Genomic DNA, 18,048 nt, shown 5'->3' with positions numbered 1-18,048 from the left:
TTCGGTAAGCTAGAAGCCTTTGATGCAAGTCTGCAAGACTGGAGCTAGTATGCTGAATGCAGGAGATACAGCTTCCAGGCTAATTTCCCCAGGTATTATGGTGGAAGATCGTCAGAAATTCATCCTCCTGAACGCGTGCGAGGCTCGTCTTTTGGAATTATAAAGAGTCCCATTAACCCGAATGCAGCAGGCTCTAAATAGTTTGGCGAACTGACCATATTGGTGGCTGAAACCCTCTCTTTTTTTGTTTTATAAATTTAGCGTGGCCAATTATTTTTTTTTCAATTCAGGAGCTATTGAGCCTGGGAGTTAAAGTGGCTGGTCATGAATTGTCTTTCAGGGGAAGATCCACGGTATTGGACAAGATTCTCCCAACCAAGGCTGGATTCACTATTTTTATTTATTTCAGATCCATGTCTGGACCACTGCAGGAGCCTCGATCTTTCCTTTACTCTCAACCAATTCTCTGCAGTTACACTGATGAGTTTAATCAAGTTTCCCCCTGCATCTTACCTGTTGAATCTGTACCATCCAGGGACAAGTTTGTTGTCACAATGTAAACGAGAACACTTTCGACCAACACACTTTGTGCTCCTCCACCGCTGGTTCAGGACTTGGTGACTCACACACGGGTCGACAGGCTTGGACTGTCCGGCTGATGAGCACAAGATGTTTATTGTAAAGATAAAGTTTAGGAAATGTTCCACACTGACTCGTCTCCATTGAAACATTAAAAACCTCCCTTTCACCCACTGCTCTGCTATCAAATCCCTGAAATGAAAGCGGGAATCTCTGCTCCTTCCCGAGACCAGTACCCGGAACCCCCCACCCCCCACCCATCCCCCCTCCTCATCTCCCCTCCACCCCACCCATCCTCTCTCTCCCCACCCCACCCACCCCCCCTCTCTCTCCCCCCACCCATCATCCCCCCCACCCTTCCCCCCTCTTCCCCGCCACACCCATCACCCCCCAACCCCCCCCACCCATGCCGACTCTCCCCCCCACCATCCCCCATCTCTCCCTCCCACCCATCCCCCCTCTCCCCCCACCCAAAGTGTTGTCACTCTATGAAATCCATCTCCCAGAAAGCACTGATTGGCTCTTTGAGTTGACTGTAGGCTGAGTTAGAGATTTTCAGAAACAAGGGATTCAAGACTTGTGAGGGGCTGACGGCAGATTGGAGATGAGGCAACCGGCAAATCTGCCAGGCTCAGATTGAATGCTGGGACAGGCTGGAAGGGCCGAATGGCTGACTCCAGTTTAGTCCCATGTGCAGATGTCCATCGCAGTCTCCTCACTCAGTTCACTCCACACTGAGGGGCTGAGGTTCAGCGTGACACACACACCCGGCAGCAATCGATGTGACTCACAAACACGGAAAACTGGGTCCATTTGCAAATTGAAGGTTCTGAGAGTTTAAAATCATTGTCAGCTTGGAGAATAAAATCACTTCAGGAGGTTGAGCAGTGGGTGGTGATGAATGGGTTATTTTGACATTCAATGATGATCCCCAGTGTTGGGGCTGCCACCTGGACACTTTCTGCTATTGGGAAATGATTTGAATATTGGAAAGGCAAGATAACTCTCCAAACGTCCTGAGCAAAGCAAACCTGGAGATGGGGCAGTGAGTGAGGAGGATACCCATTATTTAACAGCACATGGATAGGCTGGTGAAATGGACAAGGAAGTGGCCGATGATTTCACACAGAAAGGTCTGAAGCTTTTTTCTAGGAGAGTTGCGGAGGCGAATGAGAATCCCTCCACTGCGCAGGCGCGGGGATGCCGTCAGTGGCCGCTAACGCTCCCGCGCATGCGCCGCCCGGAGATGTCATTCCCGCGCCAGCTGGCGGGGCACCAAAGGCCTTTTCCGCCAGCTGGTGGGCGGAAATTCGCCCGGCGCGGGCCTAGCCCCTTAAGGTTGGGGCTCGGCCCCCCAAATGCGGAGCATTCCGCACCTTTGGGGCGGCACGATGCCCGACTGATTTGCGCCGTTTTGGGCGCCAGTCTGCGGACATCGCGCCGATACCGGAGAATTTCGCCCAAGAGGGGGCAGAGGAGATTTAACCAGGATAGCTACAGGAATGATGGAGCTCAGTACAAGTTTAGAATGGAGAATCTGATGCCTACGGCGCTGAGGATCCGGGATTGACCCCGGCCCCAGGTCACTGTCCGTGTGGGGTTTGTACATTCTCCCCGTGTCTGCGCGGATTCACCCCCATACCCCAAAGTTGTGCAGGGTAGGTGGATTGGCCATTCTACATTGCCCCTTAATTGGAAAAGAATAATTGAATTGGGTACTCATTTTGTAAATGGGGAATCTGAGCTTATTCATTCGAGGGCAAAGGTACTTCGGTGAGAGTTGCTCGCCGTGTCGAAGATGGTGACTGGTTTCTATCATGCAGACAAAGAGAAGCTCTTCCCATTGGTCAGAGAGTTGCTGACGGTACAAGGAGGAGGGGACACGGTTTGAATCTTTGTGCTCAGATGTGGAGGGGAAAGTGAGTGGGAACTTTTTAACACATCGACAGGTATTGATCTGGATCTCATTGTCAGTGAGTGAGGGGGAAACAGAGACAATTCGAAAAGGAAATGGAATGTGCACTCGATGGAATAACCGTCCAGGGAAATGGGAACAGAACGAGGAAATGAAATGAAAATCGCTTATTGTCACAAGTAGGCTTCAATGAAGTTAGTGTGAAAAGCCCCTAGTCGCCACATTCCGGCACCTGTTCGGGGAGGCTGGTACGGGAATGGGACTGATTGGATTTCTCTCCAAGGATTTGATAGTCACTCAGTTCATCCTGAGTATGGAGGGGTTTTCCTATGAGGAGAGGTTGATCAGTAAGTTTGTGAATGATATGAAAATTGGCGGGTGATAAATAGTGAGGAGGATTAGATGGGCTGGTCATATGGGCTGACCAGTGGCAAATGGAATTCAATGCGGATAAGTGTGAGGTGATGCACTTGGACAGGACAAACAAGGCAAAGGATTACATGGTAAACGGCTGGACCCTGGGAAGCCCCGAGGATCAGAGGGGCCTTGGTGTGCATGGACACCCGTCCCTGAAGGTAGCAGAGCAGGTGGATACAGTGGTTAAGAAGGCCAATGGCCTTTATTAGCCGAGGCAGCGAGTTTAAGAGCAGGGAGGTTATGCTGGAACTGTATAAAACGTCGGTTAGGCCACTGCTAGAGTATTGTGTGCAGTTCTGGAATCCACATTACAGGAAGGATGTGATAGCCACTGGACAGGGTGCAGAGGAGATTTACCAGGATGTTGCCTGGGCTGGAGAGGTTTAGTTATGAAGAGAGATTGGATAGACTGGGGTTGTTTCCCTTGGAGCAGAGGAGACTGAGGGGGACATGATTGAGATGTATAAAATTATGAGGCACACAGATAGAGTGGGCAGGAAGAAACCTTACCCCTTGGTGGAGGGATCAATGACCAGGGGGCAGAGATTTCCGGTAAGGGGCAGGAGGGTTCGAGGGGGTTTGAGGAGAAACCTTTTTCCCCAGAGGGGGTTGGGAGTTTGGAACCCGCTGCCTGAAAGGGGGGTGGAGGCAGAGACCCTCAGAACATTAAGAAGTATTTAGATGAGCACTTGCAGTCCCAGGGCAAACTATGGGCCAAGTGCTGGGAAATGGGATTAGAATGGTTAGGGGTTGATTTCGACTGATGCAGGCACGATGGGCTGAAGGGCCATAAGACATAGGAGCAGAATTAGGCCACTCGGCCCATCGAGTCTGCTCCGCCATTCAATCATGGCTGTTGTTTTTCTCATCCCATTCTCCTGCCTTCTCCCCATAATCCCGACTCTGCCTGTTAACCAGTCCTTAGTCTGTGTCAGTATCTTGTCTCCTATCCCATTGCTTTACTTTGTTGACCAACCTCCTGTTGGTGAGTTGATCAAAAGCTTTCTGAAAATACAGGAACTCTACATTCCCCTTTATCAATTCTGTTCGTAACATCCTCAAAACCCCCAACATGTTCGTCCAACATCTTTCCCCACATTAACCCATGTCGACTGTGTCCAATCAGATCATCATTATCCAAGTGTCCAGTTCTCACATCCTTCCGAATTGATTTGAACGTTTCCCCTCCGACTGCAGCAAGGTGAGTGAGTTGGGAAAGGGTTACAAAGGAGCTATCAGAGTGTCTGATTCAGTTCCCGTCGCTGGAAATTACACTTTGGGTTTCAGTCCCTTCCAGCAGCGAGGCTCTGATGTAACTTTGTCATTGCTGCTGCTGACCTGGGACATCCCAGAATTACCCGTTTACTCCATTTAAAAACCCCAATGTACCTGTGCAGTAAGCGAGGTGACAGGCGGGAGACTTCTTCAAGTAATAAACAAAGTAATTCCTGCAGCGTTTGATCTTTATGTCCTGAGACCAGCGACAACTGTTACCACTCCAGTGAAAACAAACTTGCCTCTTCACCTCCCCATCACCCGGAGTGGGATGCCTACCTGAAACGAGGGATAGAAAGAGTGAAAAGTGTATCCAGTGTGAATATGTTGGACAGTCAATGGAAATCTGAGATAATAGAGTCTGAAATTACCACGTAACCAGCCCGGGGCGCTTGTGGAGCAGTGATTGACTGGAACAACAGCCTCAGGAATGGTCGATCCACCAGGACTGAAAGAACAATCACAGAGTCAGTCGCTGGACTGGGGAAATCACAATAAAATGAAGCAGGAATTACTCAGCTGGTCAGGCAGCCTGTGTGGAGAGAAACAGAATTAACCTTTCTGTTTGTGATGACCCTTCGTCAGGACAGAGGAGTTATCACAACACCAAACAGTAACTCTGATTCTCTCCACAGAAGCTGACTGAGCTGCTGAGTATTTGCAGCATGTTGTGTTTCCATTTCATATTGTATTCAGGAGGACGTGTGTGAAATGTGCAGTGGGATAAACTCAGCAGGGGAGGGAATATTACCGTGTTTAGCACCCTGGAAAGTGGACATGTCCCCAGTGTTATGACACCCTGGGTGGGTGCACAGTCAGTTCCCCCACAGATCCCGGAGTTAATTACCCAATAATTCATGTGTTTCCATGAGTTTGTTAACCCTTGACTGCGATAACGAGTTACGGGCACCAGGTTTATTGGTAAAATAGTAACTAACTGTTTATTATGACAAGAGAAAAGAAGAACATATAATGGAAACAACGTAGCAACGGTCTGCTAGTCACCAATTCACAAAACCCCATCCCACCCTCCACCCAGACACACACAAGACAGGTACACAGTAAGGGGGGGTAGGAAAGGTTCAAAAATTAAGGAGCTGCGCGATTTGAGGTTCTTCACTGCTGGGGTTGTGACCTCTGTAGGCACCGGTCTTCTCTGAATGCACCCCTCTGGGAATTGATTTGCACAGGCGATTCAAGTCGGTGCAATTCCATCCTTTGACCACTAGATGGAGCCTTACACAGGAGATTTTGGTCAGTGTAATTCTATCCTTTGACCACCAGGTGGAATCTCTGTCTCCTTGAGATACGACTGGAGCTTTATACCTGAGAAATTACAGCAGACTTTATGTCCAGTCTGCCTTTGTCTGTTTGACCGATCTCGGTGCAGAGTTTCGACCTGCATCATGCAGAGAATCCTCAGGTTGCGTTTCCCCCAGCCATTCAGACAGAGAACTAAACTGTTACAGACCTGCTCAGTAACTGAAGTCACAGCCTTTAAAACCAGCAGCTCCTTCACAGGTCTGACTCCTGTCTGCAATCTTCTAAATAGGAGTGCCTTCCGCACGTCTGGCTGGGAGAGAGTGCCTTCAAGCTGCTGGCTGAATCTCTTCACAAAAGTCAGGACAAGATGGAGCTCTTCACATGACCCGCATTTCTTCCGAAATGTTCCGAATGGCTCAACCAATCACAAGCGAAAACAGGCAAAGTCTCAGAATTTCAGACACACAGATTGGCTGCTTACAAGGTTATCAGACTGACATCATGGGCTCTGCCACACAGCATAAAGGGGGAGTCCTGGGCAACTTGATTAGACCAGGGGTGGTTTGGTACGCCTAAAGTCTGGAGCTTAAGCATAAATCCCAGTTTTGCAGCAGCTAAGAAGTGGACTGTAGATTAAAGGCAGTCAGCAGGACAGGAATTACAAAAGAAACACAGAACAGACAAAGGTTTTTGGCCGGATCCTTATACCAGACAGAGACAAAATGTCTCCCGGGCTGTTGAGGAAAACAAGGGAAGGTGTAACCAGGACTCAAAGCATCTTCACCCATTGACCGTGGCTATAGGTGTGGAGCTGGAGATCTGCAGGACTAATAACAAAAACAGGATGAAGAGACAGTGTGACTAATTACAGACCACTCCGTCTAACGTCTGTGATGGGTACATTATGGGGAATAATTGTATAAAATTATATTAATCATGGTTTATATATTATGATCACAGAATTTACAGTGCTGAAGGACCCATTCGGCCCATCGAGTCCGCACCGGTCCTTGGAAAGAGCACCCTACCTAACCTCACACCTCCACCCTATCCCCACACTTCCACCCTATCCCCGTAACCCCACCTTACCTTACTGTTTTTGAATCTGTCTATATATAAGTTTCTGGAACCTCTTCATTCACCTGAGGAAGGAGCAGTGCTCCGAAAGCTAGTGATTCGAAACAAACCTGTTGGACTTTAACCTGGTGTTGTAAGACTTCTTACTGTGCTCACCCCAGTCCAACGCCGGTATCTCCACATCATTACATTTTTTTGGACACTGTAAGGTTTTCGGGCAATTCGGCCCTTTTTGGTCTGTTCAAGAGTAAAATCCAGAGACTGGAACATAACCAAATTTCCCAGCAGGCTTGGCCTGCTGAGCTGGGTATGTGTATGGATACTTACAAACCCCTCCCCAGGAGCTACAAGGAAGAAGGAGCCAGACAACTAGATAAGATTAAAACACAGACAAAGGGGCATGGTAATACAAATACCCCATCAACATAGCGAGGTGAGAATAGCAGCGATCTCCGGAGCAGATGGAAGACTTTGAAAATCTTCACAAGAGAGCTTAACCTCGTTATCCCAAAAAGCAGACTGTCTGGGCTCAGTATATTGCGCTGGAAAAGCCCTTGAAGATAAACGGTAGAAAAACCCAAGTTGGAGGCGGACCTGGGGGAGGTACTCCAATCTTGACAGAAGCCACCGGCAGGAACTCACTGGATGGAGGGGGCAGAGTCGGCGCCAAATTCAAATCAGGACAGGTCTGCCTGGCTGGAAGGAGCGGACCTGCGAGGAAAACCCGGAAGTCAACAGGTCTGCCCGGCTCAAAGGGGGCGGGACCAACGGGAACTTTAAACCTTCCCGATTCAATGCAAAAGGGGCTGGCCGAACACAGGAAAAAGCCAGGTAAACGGATATAAAAGGGGCTGTGTTTCGATTGAGGGGCTCTTGGCTTGACCTCTCCACCTTCGACTTGACCTCCTGCTCCAGCCGCAGCCCTGGACTGTAAGTACCCTGCAGCAGCGAGCGAAACTCCCGGGACTTTGATAGTGGTTGAGGCTTTGGGGCAGGGGGCTTGATTTGTGTTTTGTGCCATTGCTAAAATTGTGTAACAATAAGATTTTAAGTTGTGTCCATTATAGTACTTCCTGAATAGACTTAGTTTGTGTTAGAGCTTAAGATTTTATTATAATTTCTTCTGTTTGATGATTTTGACCTGGGTTTTGCAATAAACCTTGATTTGCTGATAATTGGAGTCGTTTAAATTCTTCAATCTCTCACCAGCAATCTCTGACCAAGTCATTGTTAAGATATTCCTCACCTGAATTCCGGGGTCGAGAATCTGGGGTCATCTTGAACGATTCGAACCCGTTCACTCAGGACAGGCTGCTGGTTAGGTAATAAACAGCAGTGTCCTATTCTCTCTATTGGAAAAGCTACTCCAGCGAAGTAGGAACCGGGTGGGTGTTGCACCACCGGCAAGAGAGAGAATCACCTGGGCATTGGTGGGGGTCTGGATATCTGTGTGATATAAGCCTCAGGCTTCCGGTTAGGGATAAACGGCAGGCTTGATTCAGTGCTCTCTCCCGCGGAGGTATCCCAGTGCGGCATCCCCTGGCCTCTGAAGTTTCAGTGCCAGCTGGAGAGAGACACACACAGATACTCAAACCCCAGATATCGGCCCAGTAGTGGAGTAGCCCTCTACAACACTAAGGGCAATTTAGCATGGCCAATCCACTTACCCCTGCACATCTTTGGACTTAGCCATTGTGCTAACCATTATGCTACCTTGCTGCCCAACCAGGGGCAGCACGGAAGCACAGTGGTTAGCACAGTTGCTTTACAGCTCCAGGGTCCCAGGTTCGATTCCCGGCTTGGGTCACTGTCTGTGCGGAGTCTGCACGTTCTCCCCGTGTGTGCGTGGGTTTCCTCCGGGTGCTCCGGTTTCCTCCCACAGTCCAAAGATGTGCAGGTTAGGTGGATTGGCCATGATAAATTGCCCTTACATGTCCAAAAAATTGAGGTGGGGTGACTGGGTTACGGGGATAGGGTGGAGCTGTGGGCTTGGGAGTGGTGCTTTTTCCATGGGCCGGTACAGATTTGATGTACCAAATGGCCTCCTTCTGGACTGTAAATTCGATGATTCTATGGTTTTGAAAGACATAAATTAATCAAAGAGAGTCAGGACCGATCTGTTCCGGCGAAGTCTAGTTTGACTAAATTGATTATATGTTTGGGGCAGTAACATGGAGGGTTGATGAGGATAACGTGCATGATATAACCTACATGGGTTTTAGCAAGCGTTTTGACAAGGTCCAACAAGACGGATGGGTCAGGAAGTTGCTATCTGATGCGATCCAGCCAAAGTGCCAATCTGCATCCCAATTGGCTTAATGCCAGAAAGCAAAGGGTTCTGGTTCGTGTTAGTATTGAGATCGGAAGGTTGTTTCCAGTGGCATTCTGGAGGGATCCAGACTGGGTTCCTGGGTTCTTGTGGTATACTATTAGGATACTAGGTCCACAGGTCTAATGGCCCAGGACTTCCCTTTTAGGGGCAGCACGGTAGCATTGTGGATAGCACAATTGTTTCACAGCTCCAGGGTCCCAGGTTCGATTCTGGCTTGGGTCACTGTCTGTGCGGAGTCTGCACATCCTCCCCTTGTGTGCGTGGGTTTCCTCCGGGTGCTCCGGTTTCCTCCCACAGTCCAAAGATGTGCAGGTTAGGTGGATTGGCCATGATAAATTGCCCATCGTGTCCAAAATTTCCCTTAGTGTTGTGTGGGGTTACTGGGTTATGGGGATTGGGTAGAGGTGTTGACCTTGGGTAGGGAGCTCTTTCCAAGAGCCGGTGCAGACTCGATGGGCCGAATGGCCTCCTTCGGCACTGTTAATTCTGTGATACTGTTGTAAACCATTTATCTGCTCTGCGTTTCCTTTTTAATTTTGTCCCGTTTGCCTTTCATCTACAATCCCCTTGCTAGCTGCTGCAAAACAAAACTGCCCCCGGTCTAATGGCCCAGGACTTCCCTTTTAGGGTCTGTGGCAGAAGCCATGATGTCAGTTTGATAGACTGGGCATGCAGCCAATCGGTGAATCTTAAATGCTGGACTATCTCCTGTTGTTGCTTACGATTGGTGGAGCCACTCAGAATCTTCTGGAAGAAAGGAGGGACATCTGGAGAGCTCCATTTTGTCCTCAGTTCGAAGAGGACTTTCAGCCAGGAAGCAGCTGGACAATTCTCTCTTTGTTCTCTCTATCCCTGTGATTTAACAGGCTGCTGATAAGATCTGTGAAGGCACTCCTCTTTAAAAGACAGACTGCAGTGAAAACTGTGATGAGAAACGTCTGGAGTGAAAGATTGTGACCGGTTTCTCCTCCACGTCTGTGATTCGTTAATCCTCTGTCTGAATAGCTGGGAAAAGCTCAATATGAGAACACTCTTTATAATACAGCATGCACAGAGATCATGCAAAAGGAAGACAGTTTAGAACGCTCAGGTTTAAAGTTCCAGTAATATCTCAGGGATCAGCGTGCTCCATTCAGTGGTCGGAGGTCAGAATTACATTGACCTAAATCCCTGAATGAATCTTCATCTGGTGGTTGATGGTCAGAATTTCATTGACCTGAATCTCCAGTTTGAAGCTCCATCTGATGGTCGGAGGTCAGAATGACACTGATCGGAATCACTTATATAAACCAATTGCCCAGAGAGTCGCATTCAGAGACGACCGGTGCCTCCTGAGACCAGAACCGCCGCAGCGGCGATTCATCTCAAACATTTTCTTCAATTCTTGTTGTTTTAATTCTTCCCCTCCCCTTACCGTGTGTCTGTCTTGTGTGTGTCCAGGTGGAGGGTGGGACGGGGCTTTGGGAATAGATGGAGTCAGGAAAACACAAATTATTGGGCAATTCACTTATGTTGGGACTGTAACTGACTACACACTCACCCAGGGTGTTGTAACAAAGAAATGGGATTGAAAGTTGTCGACATGATTAAATGTCTGTAGCAGAGACGGAAATTGTTCCTGTGGTTTGAGAGTGAGGAGAAAAGCTGTAAACTCCTGGAAGATATCAATGGACTGGTCAGGTGGGTGGATGTGTGAGCAAGTGAACTCCATGTGGAGAAGTGGGAGGAAATGGGTTTTGGGAGTGTCATCACCCCGACGAGGACTAAGGGCAGCCACTGTTGATACCCCCGTGGGACACAAAGAGTATGAGCTTCCCTGATAGGGAGCAGAGACCACCCAGCTGGCGGTTGCTATATCTAAATATATAGTCGACCCAAGCAGGGCCCGGAGCTGTTCATTGTCCCAAAAGGGGCTGAATTGGCCACTGCTGTGGCTAGATGTTGTACATAGTTCAATAAATCCCTGCTAGCTTCCTCAAACACTAAACTGGCGACGAGGACAAAGAGGTTCCGGTCTCGTTTGTGGAACCGCCAGCCGCCCCGGATGAATATTATTCAGGAACATGTGGACATAAAGTCCAAGATGCCTCTGTTCGGTAAGCTAGAAGCCTTTGATGCAAGTCTGCAAGACTGGAGCTAGTATGCTGAATGCAGGAGATACAGCTTCCAGGCTAATTTCCCCAGGTATTATAACAAAGAACAAAGAACAAAGAAATGTACAGCACAGGAACAGGCCCTTCGGCCCTCCAAGCCCGTGCCGACCATACTGCCCGACTAAACTACAATCTTCTACACTTCCTGGGTCCATATCCTTCTATTCCCATCCTATTCATATATTTGTCAAGATCCCCCTTAAATGTCCCTATCGTCCCTGCCTCCACTACCTCCTCCGGTAGTGAGTTCCAGGCACCCACTACCCTCTGCGTAAAAAACTTGCCTCGTACATCTACTTTAAACTTTGCCCCTCTCTCCTTAAACCTATGCCCCCTAGTAATTGACCCCTCTACCCTGGGGAAAAGCCTCTGACTATCCACTCTGTCTATGCCCCTCATAATTTTGTATACCTCTATCAGGTCGCCCCTCAACCTCCTTCGTTCCAGTGAGAACAAACCGAGTTTATTCAATCGCTCCTCATAGCTTATGCCCTCCATACCAGGCAACATTCTGGTAAATCTCTTCTGCACCCTCTCTAAAGCCTCCACATCCTTCTGGTAGTGTGGCGACCAGAATTGAACACTATACTCCAAGTGTGGCCTAACTAAGGTTCTATACAGCTGCAACATGACTTGCCAATTCTTATACTCAATGCCCCGGCCAATGAAGGCAAGCATGCCGTATGCCTTCTTGACTACCTTCTCCACCTGTGTAGCCCCTTTCAGTGATCTGTGGACCTGTACTCCTAGATCTCTTTGACTTTCAATACTCTTGAGGGTTCTACCATTCACTGTATATTCCCTACCTGCATTAGCCCTTCCAAAATGCATTACCTCACATTTGTCCAGGTTAAACTCCATCTGCCATCTCTCCGCCCAAGTCTCCAGACAATCTAAATCCTGCTGTATCCTCAGACAGTCCTCATCGCTATCCGCAATTCCACCAACCTTTGTGTCGTCTGCAAACTTACTAATCAGACCAGTTACATTTTCCTCCAAATCATTTATATATACTACAAAGAGCAAAGGTCCCAGCACTGATCCCTGTGGAACACCACTGGTCACAGCCCTCCAATTAGAAAAGCATCCCTCCATTGCTACCCTCTGCCTTCTATGGCCTAGCCAGTTCTGTATCCACCTTGCCAGTTCACCCCTGATCCCGTGTGACTTCACCTTTTGTACTAGTCTACCATGAGGGACCTTGTCAAAGGCCTTACTGAAGTCCATATAGACAACATCTACTGCCCTACCTGCATCAATCATCTTAGTGACCTCCTCGAAAAACTCTATCAAGTTAGTGAGACACGACCTCCCCTTCACAAAACCGTGCTGCCTCTCACTAATAGGTCCATTTGCTTCCAAATGGGAGTAGATCCTGTCTCGAAGAATTCTCTCCAGTAATTTCCCTACCACTGAAGTAAGGCTCACCGGCCTGTAGTTCCCGGGATTATCCCTGCCACCCTTCTTAAACAGAGGAACAACATTGGCTATTCTCCAGTCCTCCGGGACATCCCCTGAAGACAGCGAGGATCCAAAGATTTCTGTCAAGGCCTCAGCAATTTCCTCTCCAGCCTCCTTCAGTATTCTGGGGTAGATCCCATCCGGCCCTGGGGACTTATCTACCTTAATATTTTTTAAGACACCCAACACCTCGTCTTTTTGGATCACAATGTGACCCAGGCTATCTACACCCCCTTCTCCAGACTCAACATCTACCAATTCCTTCTCTTTGGTGAATACTGATGCAAAGTATTCATTTAGTACCTCGCCCATTTCCTCTGGCTCCACACATAGATTCCCTTGCCTATCCTTCAGTGGGCCAACCCTTTCCCTGGCTACCCTCTTGCTTTTTATGTAAGTGTAAAAAGCCTTGGGATTTTCCTTAACCCTATTTGCCAATGACTTTTCATGACCCCTTCTAGCCCTCCTGACTCCTTGCTTAAGTTCCTTCCTACTTTCCTTATATGCCACACAGGCTTCGTCTGTTCCCAGCCTTTTAGCCCTGACAAATGCCTCCTTTTTCTTTTTGACGAGGCCTACAATATCACTCGTCATCCAAGGTTCCCGAAAATTGCCGTATTTATCTTTCTTCCTCACAGGAACATGCCTGTCCTGTATTCCTTTCAGCTGACACTTGAAAGCCTCCCACATGTCAGATGTTGATTTGCCCTCAAACATCCGCCCCCAATCTATGTTCTTCAGTTCCCGCCTAATATTGTTGTAATTAGCCTTCCCCCAATTTAGCACATTCATCCTCGGACCACTCTTATCCTTGTCCACCAGTACTTTAAAACTTACTGAATTGTGGTCACTGTTACCGAAATGCTCCCCTACTGAAACATCTACCACCTGGCCGGGCTCATTCCCCAATACCAGGTCCAGTACCGCCCCTTCCCTAGTTGGACTGTTTACATATTGTTTTAAGAAGCCCTCCTGGATGCTCCTTACAAACTCTGCCCCGTCTAAGCCCCTGGCACTAAGTGAGTCCCAGTCAATATTGGGGAAGTTGAAGTCTCCCATCACCACAACCCTGTTGTTTTTACTCTTTTCCAAAATCTGTCTACCTATCTGCTCCTCTATCTCCCGCTGGCTGTTGGGAGGCCTGTAGTATACCCCCAACATTGTGACTGCACCCTTCTTATTCCTGATCTCTACCCATATAGCCTCACTGCCCTCTGAGGTGTCCTCTCGCTGTATAGCTGTGATACTCTCCTGAACAAGTAGCGCAACTCCGCCTCCCCTTTTACATCCCCCTCTATCCCGCCTGAAACATCTAAATCCTGGAACGTTTAGCTGCCAATCCTGCCCTTCCCTCAACCAGGTCTCTGTAATGGCAACAACATCATAGTTCCAAGTAGTAATCCAAGCTCTAAGTTCATCTGCCTTACCCGTAATGCTCCTTGCATTAAAACATATGCACTTCAGGCCACCAGACCCGCTGTGTTCAGCAACTTCTCCCCGTCTGCTCTGCCTCAGAGCCACACTGTCCCTATTCCCTAGTTCTCCCTCAATGCTCTCACCTTCTGACCTATTGCTCCCGTGCCCACCCCCCTGCCATACTAGTTTAAACCCTCCCGTGTGACACTAGCAAATCTCGCGGCCAGGATATTTATGCCTCTCCGGTTTAGATGCAACCCGTCCATCTTATACAGGTCACACCTGCCCCGGAAGAGCTCCCAGTGGTCCAGATAACAGAAACCCTCCCTCCTACACCAGCTGTTTAGCCACGTGTTTGTCTGCTCTATCTTCCTATTTCTAGCCTCACTGGCACGTGGCACAGGGAGTAATCCCGAGATTACAACCCTCGAGGTCCTGTCTTTTAACTTTCTGCCTAGCTCCCTGAACTCCTGCTGCAGGACCTCATGCCCCTTCCTGCCTATGTCGTTAGTACCAATATGTACAACGACCTCTGCCTGTTTGCCCTCCCCCTTCAGGATTCCCTCTACCCGTTCGGAGACATCCTGGACCCTGGCACCAGGGAGGCAACATACCATCCTGGAGTCTCTTTCACGTCCACAGAAGCGCCTATCTGTGCCCCTGACTATAGAGTTCCCTATAACAATTATGGTGGAAGATCGTCAGAAATTCATCCTCCTGGACGCGTGCGAGGCCCGTCTTTTGGAATTATAAAGAGTCCCATTAACCCGAATGCAGCAGGCTCTAAATAGTTTGGCGAACTGACCATATTGGTGGCTGAAACCCTCTCTTTTTTTGTTTTATAAATTTAGCGTGGCCAATTATTTTTTTTTCAATTCAGGAGCTATTGAGCCTGGGAGTTAAAGTGGCTGGTCATGAATTGTCTTTCAGGGGAAGATCCACGGTATTGGACAAGATTATCCCAACCAAGGCTGGATTCACTATTTTTATTTATTTCAGATCCATGTCTGGACCACTGCAGGAGCCTCGATCTTTCCTTTACTCTCAACCAATTCTCTGCAGTTACACTGATGAGTTTAATCAAGTTTCCCCCTGTATCTTACCTGTTGAATCTGTACCATCCAGGGACAAGTTTGTTGTCACAATGTAAACTAGAACACTTTCGACCAACACACTTTGTGCTCCTCCACCGCTGGTTCAGGACTTGGTGACTCACACACGGGTCGACAGGCTTGGACTGTCCGGCTGATGAGCACAAGATGTTTATTGTAAAGATAAAGTTTAGGAAATGTTCCACACTGACTCGTCTCCATTGAAACATTAAAAACCTCCCTTTCACCCACTGCTCTGCTATCAAATCCCTGAAATGAAAGCGGGAATCTCTGCTCCTTCCCGAGACCAGTACCCGGAACCCCCCACCCCCCACCCATCCCCCCTCCTCATCTCCCCTCCACCCCACCCATCCTCTCTCTCCCCACCCCACCCATCCCCCCTCTCTCTCCCCCCACCCATCATCCCCCCCACCCTTCCCCCCTCTTCCCCGCCACACCCATCACCCCCCAAACCCCCCACCCATGCCGACTCTCCCCCCCCACCATCCCCCATCTCTCCCTCCCACCCAACCCCCCTCTCCCCCCACCCAAAGTGTTGTCACTCTATGAAATCCATCTCCCAGAAAGCACTGATTGGCTCTTTGAGTTGACTGTAGGCTGAGTTAGAGATTTTCAGAAACAAGGGATTCAAGACTTGTGAGGGGCTGACGGCAGATTGGAGATGAGGCAACCGGCAAATCTGCCAGGCTCAGATTGAATGCTGGGACAGGCTGGAAGGGCCGAATGGCTGACTCCAGTTTAGTCCCATGTGCAGATGTACATCGCAGTCTCCTCACTCAGTTCACTCCACACTGAGGGGCTGAGGTTCAGCGTGACACACCCGGCAGCAATCGATGTGACTCACAAACACGGAAAACTGGGCCCATTTGCAAATTGAAGGTTCTGAGAGTTTAAAATCAGTGTCAGCTTGGAGAATAAAATCACTTCAGGAGGTTGAGCAGTGGGTGGTGATGAATGGGTTATTTTGACATTCAATGATGATCCCCAGTGTTGGGGCTGCCACCTGGACACTTTCTGCTATTGGGAAATGATTTGAATATTGGAAAGGCACGATAACTCTCCAAACGTCCTGAGCAAAGCAAACCTGGAGATGGGGCAGTGAGTGAGGAGGATACCCATTATTTAACAGCACATGGATAGGCTGGTGAAATGGACAAGAAAGTGGCCGATGATTTCACACAGAAAGGTCTGAAGCTTTTTTCGAGGAGAGTTGGGGAGAGTCAAGATAGACTTTATGGTGCAGTTCAAAAGAGTGTTCAGGGACAGAGGGTCTTGGAGGTCTGTGGGCAATGGTCTTTGAAGACAATCACTTATATTGAGTGGGACGTGATGAAACCATTAGTAGAGGTGTAATGTGTAAAATCAGCAAAGACCATGTTGAAGGATGTGAGGGTTCTTGGGCGAGATTCTCCGACCCCCCGCCGGGTCAGAGAATCGCCGGGGGCTGGCGTGAATCCCGCCCCCGCCGGTTGCCGAATTCTCCGGCACCGGATATTCGGCGGGGGCGGGAATCGTGCCGCGCCGGTTGGCGGGCCCCCCCGCGCGATTCTCCGGCCCGAATGGGCCGAAGTCCCGCTGCTAAAATGCCTGTCCCGCCGGCGTAGATTAAACCACCTACCTTACCGGCGGGACAAGGCGGCGCGGGCGGGCTCCGGGGTCCTGGGGGGGGGCGCGGGGCGATCTGGCCCCGGGGGGTGCCCCCACGGTGGCCTGGCCCGCGATCGGGGCCCACTGATCCGCGGGCGGGCCTGTGCCGTGGGGGCACTCTTTTCCTTCCGCCTTCGCCACGGTCTCCACCATGGCGGAGGCGGAAGAGACTCCCTCCACTGCGCAGGCGCGGGGATGCCGTCAGTGGCCGCTAACGCTCCCGCGCATGCGCCGCCCGGAGATGTAATTTCCGCGCCAGCTGGCGGGGCACCAAAGGCCTTTTCCGCCAGCTGGTGGGCGGAAATTCGTCCGGCGCGGGCCTAGCCCCTTAAGGGTGGGGCTCGGCCCCCCAAGCTGCAGAGCATTCCGCACCTTTGGGGCGGCGCGATGCCCGACTGATTTGCGCCGTTTTGGGCGCCAGTCTGCGGACATCGCGCCGATACCGGAGAATTTCGCCCAAGAGGGGGCAGAGGAGATTTAACCAGGATAGCTACAGGAATGATGGAGCTCAGTACAAGTTTAGAATGGAGAATCTGATGCCTACGGCGCTGAGGATCCGGGTTTGACCCCGGCCCCAGGTCACTGTCCGTGTGGGGTTTGTACATTCTCCCCGTGTCTGCGCGGATTCACCCCCATACCCCAAAGATGTGCAGGGTAGGTGGATTGGCCATTCTACATTGCCCCTTAATTGGAAAAGAATAATTGAATTGGGTCCTCATTTTGTAAATGGGGAATCTGAGCTTATTGTTTCGAGGGCAAAGGTACTACGGTGAGAGTTGCTCGCCGTGTCGAAGGTGGTGACTGGTTTCTATCATGCAGAGAAAGAGAAGCTCTTCCCATTGGTCAGAGAGTTGCTGACGGTACAAGGAGGAGGGGACATGGTTTGAATCTTTGTGCTCAGATGTGGAGGGGAAAGTGAGTGGGAACTTTTTAACACATCGACAGGTATTGATCTGGATCTCATTGTCAGTGAGTGAGGGGGAAACAGAGACAATTCGAAAAGGAAATGGAATGTGCACTCGATGGAACATGCGTCCAGGGAAATGGGAACAGAACGAGGAAATGAAATGAAAATCGCTTATTGTCACAAGTAGGCTTCAATGAAGTTAGTGTGAAAAGCCCCTAGTTGCCACATTCCGGCACCTGTTCGGGGAGGCTGGTACGGGAATGGGACTGATTGGATTTCTCTCCAAGGATTTGATAGTCACTCAGTTCATCCTGAGTATGGAGGGATTTTCCTATGAGGAGAGGTTGATCAGTAAGTTTGTGAATGATATGAAAATTGGCGGGTGATAAATAGTGAGGAGGATTAGATGGGCTGGTCATATGGGCTGACCAGTGGCAAATGGAATTCAATGCGGATAAGTGTGAGGTGATGCACTTGGACAGGACAAACAAGGC

General features: G+C 49.5%; 1 protein-coding gene across 1 annotated transcript in view; it reads right to left on the bottom strand.

Moving 5' to 3' along the window:
• Positions 1-18,048, bottom strand: part of LOC140403373 (uncharacterized) — a 201,595-nt gene that overhangs the window by 116,506 nt on the left and 67,041 nt on the right. Inside the window, exons 9-12 of the mRNA XM_072491293.1 lie at positions 14,992-15,133; positions 4,558-4,634; positions 4,301-4,465; positions 514-655 (exon numbers count right to left, since the gene is read on the bottom strand). Of these exons, the coding sequence (XP_072347394.1) occupies positions 514-655; positions 4,301-4,465; positions 4,558-4,634; positions 14,992-15,133 (526 nt within the window). The remainder of the gene's footprint in view (positions 1-513; positions 656-4,300; positions 4,466-4,557; positions 4,635-14,991; positions 15,134-18,048) is intronic.

This window comes from Scyliorhinus torazame, chromosome 27 (genome assembly GCF_047496885.1).
Source record: "Scyliorhinus torazame isolate Kashiwa2021f chromosome 27, sScyTor2.1, whole genome shotgun sequence".
In the NCBI taxonomy this organism is placed as follows: Eukaryota; Metazoa; Chordata; class Chondrichthyes; order Carcharhiniformes; family Scyliorhinidae; genus Scyliorhinus; species Scyliorhinus torazame.
This window is presented reverse-complemented; position numbering and strand designations above follow the sequence as displayed.